This window comes from Medicago truncatula, chromosome 8 (genome assembly GCF_003473485.1).
Source record: "Medicago truncatula cultivar Jemalong A17 chromosome 8, MtrunA17r5.0-ANR, whole genome shotgun sequence".
In the NCBI taxonomy this organism is placed as follows: domain Eukaryota; kingdom Viridiplantae; phylum Streptophyta; class Magnoliopsida; order Fabales; family Fabaceae; genus Medicago; species Medicago truncatula.
In genome coordinates this window covers 18,082,334-18,091,987 of record NC_053049.1, presented here as the reverse complement: position 1 = coordinate 18,091,987, position 9,654 = coordinate 18,082,334, and the positions used below count along the sequence as shown (strand labels likewise).

At 30.7% G+C, this 9,654-nt stretch overlaps 1 protein-coding gene across 2 annotated transcripts; it reads left to right on the top strand.

Annotated features, from left to right (window-relative positions):
• The first annotated feature begins 4,049 nt into the window (after positions 1 to 4,049).
• LOC120577743 (myb family transcription factor IPN2) lies at positions 4,050 to 7,298 on the top strand. Of its 2 annotated transcripts, none has more exons than XM_039829645.1 (6): positions 4,050 to 4,462; positions 4,874 to 4,950; positions 5,085 to 5,142; positions 5,261 to 5,327; positions 5,740 to 5,782; positions 6,549 to 7,298. In XM_039829645.1, the coding sequence occupies exons 1-6, from the start codon at positions 4,279 to 4,281 to the stop codon at positions 7,146 to 7,148; spliced, it is 1,029 nt and encodes a 342-aa protein (XP_039685579.1). In that variant the 5' UTR covers positions 4,050 to 4,278; the 3' UTR covers positions 7,149 to 7,298. The 2 variants fall into 2 exon arrangements, with proteins under 2 accessions (XP_039685579.1, XP_039685578.1); XM_039829644.1 differs by having other exon boundaries at positions 4,051 to 4,462; positions 5,085 to 5,151.
• The last annotated feature ends 2,356 nt before the right edge of the window (positions 7,299 to 9,654 follow it).

Below are 9,654 nucleotides of genomic sequence, written 5' to 3'. Positions count from 1 at the left end.
TAAAACAAAAATTCTCTTCAGTGCTAATGTCATTCAAACACAGTAGTTTCCAAGACTTCACTACTAAGAAACAATTTATTGTTGGTCAGCTATGAAAGTGTTTAATCACCGTTTGTTTGTCAGATTAATTTTCCTTACTCAGCTTAGCTTATATTAAAATTGGTGCTAAATTATATGCCAAAATCGGTATTTAGAAATTGAGCATCATTATGTAAGCAATTTGTCAAGGGGTGGTTTCCTATCCAACAAGCCGGCCTTAGTTTTCTCTTTTTAGGTTTTCTCTTCTAGTTTCTTCATTAACGGGTGGTTTTGGGTCAATTCTTGACCTGAAATTATCCATCTTCATCTTTTTCTCTCTATTTCAATCTAAATAAGTGATTTTCACATAGATCTAGGTTTTTTCTTTTTGATTTCATCATATAAGTGTGGTGGTTTGTTGTTCGTCGTCTTGTGCGGCGTTGTTTGATTTTCCTTCTTCTTGCGGTGTTCATTTGATTCATATTAAAAGGTCGATTATTCAATCAACGATTTGAGCGTCAACGTTGCAGATCCGGAGGCCGCGGATATTCCGGTCACTTTAATTTTATCATATATTTTTGTAGGCATTATGCCACTATATGCTATTAACTTGGATGCTGTGAGTTTGTTCGCAGATTCATCCTTTACATTTTTAACGGTGTTGAATGATGTAATCTCTCAATTTGAATGAATGAATATCATTTTGTTTTTGTCAAAAATAAATAAATATGTAAGCAATTTGTCTCTGGATAGGAGAAAGAGAGGAATAAGAGAGTGATAAATAACCTCAACATATAACTGATGAAGGTCAATGATCTTTTTTATATTTTTTTTATATGTCGCGCGCATTTTGCTACATTTTCCTTAACATTATGGTGTTTTTGAATAAAAACCGCGTTTTGAATAATTTCGATTAAAGTCGTATTTTGAATAATTGCGTATTCGAATAAATACTAATTAAATCTAACGTGAATTCGAATAATTAAAATTGCGTAATGAATAAATAAATTCAAAAAGTGAATAAATAAAATAATTATTGTTTCATTCAAAGCAACATGTATTATGCATAATCAACTATATATGTTATCACATTACATTACATTCGAGAATGTACCTTTCAACTACAACAATTGTCTTACCTCTGAATTGAGTAAATTCAAACCTGCTAAACAGTAGGACTCCATCATTCGTCCGACATTTCTATTGTTCCATTCAAAAGATTAAATTCTTGTTAGACTTGGTTTAAATAATGGTATTCAAGTGTCAAAAGAATGAAGCATTCCTTGACACTTTAATACCTTCATATAAACCAGCTACAATAATTTAATATTTTGAAAGGAACAATAGAAATGTCGGGCGAATGTTTGAGTCCTGCCGTTTAACAAGTTTGAATTACCTCATTCAAAGGAAGACAATTGTTGTAGTTGGAAGGTGCATTCCCTACCTAATCACGATCCCTACCTAATCACAATCTTCTGGTGGAATCAGACTGTTGATAATATCTTCAGTTGATCTCAGAAACGTTACCCGCATATCGATCCACTGGAACATGTTGTACTCCCAAAACATGCTCGTCACGTTTTCGTCGTTCGTTAATTCCACCCAACTGAATGATACTCTCCTCTCGTCGAGCGTTGGACGTTTATACCGAACGTATTCCACCCTCCTTGTGTCTCCGGGGTTGACTCCTTGGTTGAATTCATTCAATTCATCTTTGAGACCTCTTAACGTTACACCAAGACACCGAACATTCAACCTCTGAAGTTCTCCACCGTTGAATTGTGCATAAACATAGATCCACCCGGCCATTGTTTCAAATCTACACAGTAAGAAATTAAAAACAATCAATGAAAAACTCATTCAAACATTTCATCAAACACTTGGAGTATAAATTATACATAACCGCTAAAAATCATAAAAATAACCCTAAAAAATTTGAAAAAAATTATAAATTTAAGCAATATAACTCCATTATAACAAGTATTAATAATATTTGTTAATAGCATTTTAGATCTACAACATAACTATATTAAAAAAAAAAATCAAAATTTAAAAATTAAACTACAACTAAAATTATAAATATATAAACATATATACTAACTAAAATTTATGACAATAGCATAAAATGATAACTTACTTTTGATTTAGTGGAAATTTTTTGGATGATTTGGTAGATTTTTTTTAGAGTGAAAGAAAATTGAAATTTTGAGAGAGTGGCTGGTGGAAGGTTAGTTCTGACTTGAATATGTTACGAACACAACGGTAGTTAACAATCGTTGGAACCCGCGGCAGTTAATTGCTGCCGATTTGCAGTAGTTAACTACCGGGAGGTTTATGGGAATTTTCATGTATTATTATGAAGTTATCGTATATTATCAATTTGCTTAAAATTGCACAATCGCGATACTTAATAGGTCAAAAGTAAATAAAACTAAGCCTATGTTGAAATAAGATATTTTCTCGAAAGCATATATAAGCATCTATTTTGTACACTTGACATTCGCACTTTCTGGACTGGAATCTTGGTTTGATTGTAAAAAAAGAAAGCATTTATTCTCATTCGATTATGATAAGAATAAATGGTAATTCAATTGCTTTACATGTTCATACATTCCATCTATGGGTAGCTAGCATGAACATCGATGCAGATACAACACCGCCACAAGATTAACGCTAAAATTTAGGACACAGACATGCACATCTCTGTATAGAAAATATGTATAACATCAGCTTATTTGTAAAAAGTGACGAGGGTTTTTAACTATGAACAACACCTTTAGTTTAGGTGTGTGGCGGTGTTCGACACACATTAGTGTCCGACACACATCAATGTCCAACATTCATAAGTCTCAAACAAGTGTTCCCAAACAAATTATTGTCTTTATTTTGACACTCTTATGATCGGTGTCTGACACTCATATGACGCGTGTTGGAAAAATTAAGACGAATGTCCATAAAAAAATTGTTTTCTTTTCTTCGGCAGACCTTATACTCTCCTTGGACACTACTAAGACACACCAACATGGGTTAAGATGTGTCCAAACAATGTTGATCGATGAGAAATTAAAGATATTAAATTTGCTTGCAACATTTTTAGCTTTTTAAATAGTAGATGAATAAATAAAGGTCAAATATACTATTGTATCGGTAAAAAATGTAATTACATACAAATATCTTTAGTATTGAAAGACTTAGACACTCCATGATAATGATTTGAAATCATGTTGCAAACTTCTTGAAACATACCTAAAACACTACGATTCTTATGATTTCAATGGTAAAATTTTATTTGAAGAATTAAAAAATTAGAGATTTTAAGAGTTGAATCAAAACCTAGTTATATGATATTGATTTCTTTAACGACATTGAATTAGTTTTCTAAAGCATGCATGCCATATAGAATAATATTACTTATTCATATTATTGTTGCAACTTTTAAAATAAGTGTTTCTAAATTGAAATTGTTAAAATCTCATTTACGATCTACTATGTTACAAAATATATTAAACAATCTTGCTTTGATATCTATTAAAAGGAATGTGGAATGAACCTTGATTATCAAAGAATCATCAATGATTTTGCTAAAACAAATCACAAAGTAAATAATATTCAAATAGTTACTAAGGCACTAATTTACTAGTTCATCTAGACCACTCAAAGTGTCACAATTATAGTTGACATACCGTTGATTCCTTGATACGTTCATACTAATAATTAGGTTAAAAAAGGGAGTCATATACTACAAAATGATCACCATGCAATATTACATTAAGAATATGATTCTCTCAAATTTTACGCTAGATGCCATTGGCATATAGTTATTCATGCTTTGCTTTTTCTTTTATCTTTTCAGTTAATTAAATTTAAAATTTAACTAAAAACAGTTTGATTATGGTTGATAACAGCCTTTGATTATAATAATCAAGATTGGAGAGAGAGAGAGAGTGAGGGGTGTCTTTAGCAAAAGAGTAGCATGTATATTAGAATAGCAATACTTTATTTTAAAAAATAAATCTACACATATCTTATATGTATTCTTTTTAAGCAAGGTAACTTATAAGCTTGTTCTTCCCTTTATTCTTTTTTAGAGAATGTAAATAAAGCCTTCACACAATCTCTATCTCCTCTTATATAGAAATGAACCCTATTCTTCTTTCTTTGCATCCATAATTTGTTCTTGATTCTCTATCTATTTTCAGCTAAGTTTCTCATGAAAAATATATAGAAAACAAAGAGAGATAAACAAGAATATAGTGAGAAATGGAAAGAATGTTCTCTCCAAAGAAGCCCTCAACTATGATGAATTCTCATGATAGACCCATGTCATGTGTTCAAGGTGACTCTGGCCTTGTCCTCACCACTGATCCAAAACCTCGGCTTCGATGGACCGTCGAACTCCATGAACGCTTTGTTGATGCTGTTGCTCAGCTTGGAGGACCTGATAGTACTCATCTTCTCCTTTTATTCTTTTCTTTCTTTTGGTGCAAACTACATAACTAGAAAGAAAAAAAAAGTTTTTGTTTTTGAAGAATATAACTAGAAAAAAAAAATGAAAATATGAAATTCTTCTTTAATTTTATCACTAAATTTTGTGATGAGTTCCCCTCAAAAAAAAATTGTGATGGGTAAATATAAATATAATTTATTTATTAGTATTTAGTTATATATTTTTTTCTAGTAACATATTTTATTTATTAGTCTTCAATTATATTTTTTTCAAGTAATATACTTTACTTATAAATATAATTTATTTATTAGTCTTTAATTATATTTTTTTCTAGTAATATAATTTACAACTTTTTTTATAGTAATATATTGGTAATAATTCTTGTCTCTCTTGTGTGTTAATTTGTAGAAGCAACTCCAAAAACAATCATGAGGGTTATGGGTGTGAAGGGTCTTACCCTTTACCACCTTAAGAGCCATCTTCAGGTTTGAACACAAACTAATATTTTCCAAATTTCTTTACCTTATTTAGTTCACTTTTATGACACTATCAATTTTTTTTCTTTATACCTTTCCCTTTTAAGTTCTTTGATTTTTTTTTTCCTTTTTTGCATTAATAGAAATTTAGGCTTGGAAAGCAACCCCACAAAGAATTCAATGAGCAATCTATTAAGGATGGTATGAGAGGTGACATATAACACTTTAATGTTCCTTAAATATTTTTATTTTCTAAGCTTTTATCTCTTTACACTTTGTTGAATTCACATGTATTATAACACTTTTGTTTTCATGACAGTTTCTGCTTTTGAACTGCAAAGAAATACTGGTACCTCGTCTTCTATGACTGGTCGTAACATGAATGAGTATGTTAATATATTTACCTTTTGATTCTTAATTTATTTATTTATTCAAACCCTCAACCACAAGTAAACTAATATTGAAAAGTATAGTTTCTTCCCTCTTCTATATACTTTTAGTTTTTATTACTTTTTATTCTTTTGGTTTAGAGAAATTTTTTCTTTAATTTGAATTTTTTCTATACTTAGTGCCTGCATATAATAACTAATAACTTCAACATGTATCTTCTTGCATTTTCATTTAATTTCAACTTTTTTTTTTAATTGTGCTCACAACAATTATTCTTGGGGATTTGGATATACCTTAATCTACCTCATGTTATAATGAGAAACTTTGGTTGATGTTTTTCTTGTACTATGTTTTGTATGTGCCATTGTATGTAACCGTAACTAAAACATTGTTGGTGCAATATTTTAGGATGCAAATGGAGGTACACAGAAGACTGCATGAACAGCTAGAGGTATACACAACTACAAGTATCTATCAGAAATGCTAACTTGGTCACAAACACAGATAAAAAAGATTTAGGCACACACTCGTGATTGGAAAAAATAAAAGAGAAAATAATTGTATGATGTGACTAAATTCTTTATCATTTATTTTCCTTCATTTATGTGAGTGTGCCCAACCCTTATTTATTTGTGTTTGTGCCCATGTAAATCTTGCTCAGTATCTATAGAACTAGTCTTCTATAGTCAGAAGACCATATGTATAGCACACATACAAAAGATATTTTTTTCTAATAATAAAAAGTTAAATTTAAATTAACATTTTAGAGACAAGTGTATCATTGTGCGTGCCTAAACACTAAATATTTGGTCTTGTGATCAAATGAGTATTTGGTGTATCTATATTATTGAATTCCGGTACTGCTAAGATACAAAAAAGTTGAATTACCTAAAAATATTAATAAAAAAAATTGAGAAAAAAATAATTAAAACAAAGGTAGTTTCTAATTTCTAGGAATTAACAAAACTAAAATTAAATAACAATAATATTTTTTAATTAAATTAACTTTTTCGAGTATTATACATTGATCAAATAACAAAGTGATTGAACTAGCTAAAAAACTCTAGTAAGATAGAATTGTTTAGGAGAAATCAGAGTTGAAGTCCTTCTTGAAACAATTTTTTAATAGACTTTATTTACCTTCTGATTGAACTATAGATTACAAAAATCGCTCGCAAATGTTGGAAGTGCTAAAATTGTAGGTTTATATGTGGCAGGTTCAAAAGCACCTTCAATTGAGGATTGAGGCTCAAGGAAAATACATGCAAAGTATATTGGAGAAAGCTTATAACACACTTGCAGGTGAAAACATGGCAGCTGCAGCTACAAATTTCAAGGGCATCAATGGAACTCAAAGCATCCCCGACATGAAAGATTTTGTTTCTCCTCTTAACAATTTTCCTCATTTTCAAGATCTTAACATTTGTGGTAGTGATGATGAACAACTTGATCTTCATCACAACATAGAGAGGCCAACCCTTGATAGAATTATAATACCTAATAATAACAATAATAATGAAAATTTGTTTGTTGGAAAAAAAAGGACTAACCCTTTTAATGGAAGTGGAAAGAGTCCAATAATATGGAATGATAATGATCTTAGGCTTCATGATTTGGGAACAACTTCATCATCATGCATTAGTCCTGAAGATGTTCCTAATTTCAAAGGTGACTCATGTGATGAAAGTGATCCTATTGTTGATATTTATGACACAAAAGTGAGTGAGAAGAAATTTGATGCATCTATGAAGCTTGGAATAACATTACCTATGATCAATGCTGTTGCAGCTGGTAGAAGCTCATCACCATTTGGTTGAGAATACTAATTATAATTGTTGTATGTGACTTACTTTAGAGAAGAGATGTATTTTTGAGTTTGGTCCTAGAAATGATCAGTGGTTCATGCTAGGATTATTTTTCACTATTAAATATTTATGGTACAATGTCATATACCAAATGTCTTATTACTTCTAATCCTTTATTTTTCTTCCTTCAATGACGAATTTTATGTTTAATCTAATTTATTAATCTAATGTTATCTTTAATGTCATATGAAGTTGGATTGAACTGTCATGAATACCGAGGTCTAACTCATCCTTACAAAATCGGCTTGTACGGTGAGGAGTGCTTCCTCTTTATAAACTCTTCTCAAGAATCCTATCTATCTGATGCGAGACTAAATCCCACCCGAGTGTTGACCACTAACATGAACTTGACGAGTTTTAATTTAATTTTAATTTTCTCTAACCCGACTCAAAACCATTCTAAATCATTGCGCAACCGGCATGACAAACCCTAGCCCCACAAATTTTCTTCTTCTTCAAACACGGCGCAGTTTTGTCTAGTCGTCAATTCATTTCATCTTGGATATTTAGGTAGAGTTTCCTTAGGATTTTTGTGAAGTGTAGATCCTAAGTGTGTAGATTGAATCTTAAAATCGTTAGAATTAGTAGTAGAGAGAATAAGATCATAAGATACCTTAATGAAGAAGAAAACCCGCATTCTTACCCCTTTGTGTGTGCAAAGGATGACCTCTTGTGTGTGAAGTTATCATGTTTGCGAATCCTATTTTGAGTGACCATAGCATGCGGGAAGTCAAAGGTTCGCATGCGGAAACTAGCATATTTTAGATATACTGAAGTGTTTTTGATAGATTCAACATTTTACTCCCAAATTTTTCTACGTGAATTTCTCTCGCAAACCCTAGCATCCACTCTCTTTCTCCCACCATTGGAACCCATTGAAGCCCCTTTTGATCCTTTCCGACCCTTGACCATGAGGAGCTTGGAGGTCAAATTTACTAGTTACAACATCTATTTCACCATTGTTAGCCCTATATTGGTAAGATTTACCTCCTTTTCCTTTGAAAATGAACTTTGAATGATGACCTTATGGTATGTTTGAATCCTTGTTGTACCTTGAAGATTTATTGAGGCAAAATCCAAATTCGAGGTTTTGAAAGAGTTCAGATCAGCTCCATTTAATCCATTAGATGCATGGATGTGTGAAACGTGGGAAAAAAAAAAAAAAAACAACAATTCAATAGCTAAGATTTCAAATATGAAAATCAACAATTGTGTAATAAAAAAAAATAGATAAACAATTTCTACTTTGAACGGTAAACTATATATATACGAAAGAGTTGCAATCCTATACCATTAAAAAAATGAGAAAAAATTGTGCAATGTCAAAAATGTTTGAACTATAATTGTAACTCATTAATCGAAAAAGGAATAATTAATGAATTGCATATTCTCATGCACTTACATGGTTCAAAATTCAATATCTCCAACAACATTTTATGTTTCTTGCCAAACAAGATAAGATTAAACTAGGCTTGAATCCTAAGATATTAGCTAATCAGAATTCAATTTGCAAGTCGATTCCTCCTAATACACACATACTAAATTATGAAATACATTTATTGAAATGGTAATAAATTTCCAACTGCGATTCATTTTTTAGTAGCCTAATCTAATTGAGGAATATGTGAAATGCTCTCTTCTAAGGATGTTATTGAATGGGTCTTACTGATTAGGGATGTTCATGTCCAATCCAATGCAAACTGAAATAACCGAACTGAAATAACCGAACTGAAAAATCAAAAATTGAACAAAACAAAAACTGAAAACCGAAAAGAAAACAAAAAAACTGCAATATTTTTAATGGATTGGTTTTCGGTTCCTATAGTATAAACTGATTCAATCCAATCCAAACCGAAATATTTATACTTGTATATATATTATTATATGAATTTTTTATAAATGTTTCCATAATTTACGATTCTTTTTTTTTTGTCAAGTAGCCTAATGGCTAGAGCTCACACAATTAAATTGTGAAGAAGTGGAGTGTTCGGGGTTCGAACCCCAGCCCCTGCATATAATATGCAATATCCCTATCAACTGAGCTAAACTCACGGGGATTACAACTATTTTCTTTAACCTACTACTTTATTTGCATTATGTTGCTTTTTTATTTTCTACTTATTCATCTTTTTATTAACCTTACCTTTTTATGAAATGTGATAAAATAATATATTTTCTTAAAAGAAAATGAAAAAATATACAACAATGAAAACCAAAAGCCAATCCAATTCAAACCGATATTTTTTGGATTGGATTTGATTTTAAAATCAAACAAATTGGATGAACAAATAACAAAACCGAAGAGATTGGATCGGATGGTTTTTTCTCCCAAAGCCGAATCAATCCAATCTGCAAACTTGTGTAAGTCGAATCCTCTAACCCTCATACTAAATTCTGAAATCATTTTTTTTTTTTTATTCATTTTGAAGTAAACTGAAATAAATTTACTATAGCTTAT

Bases quoted from the DNA above. Each gene is read 5' to 3' on its own strand.
- LOC120577743 (XM_039829644.1), top strand. From the start codon at position 4,279: ATGGAAAGAATGTTCTCTCCAAAGAAGCCCTCAACTATGATGAATTCT. The intron at 5,328-5,739 runs GTATGTTAATAT...GCAATATTTTAG, and splicing joins ACTGGTCGTAACATGAATGA to GATGCAAATGGAGGTACACA. The intron at 5,783-6,548 runs GTATACACAACT...TATATGTGGCAG, and splicing joins GACTGCATGAACAGCTAGAG to GTTCAAAAGCACCTTCAATT.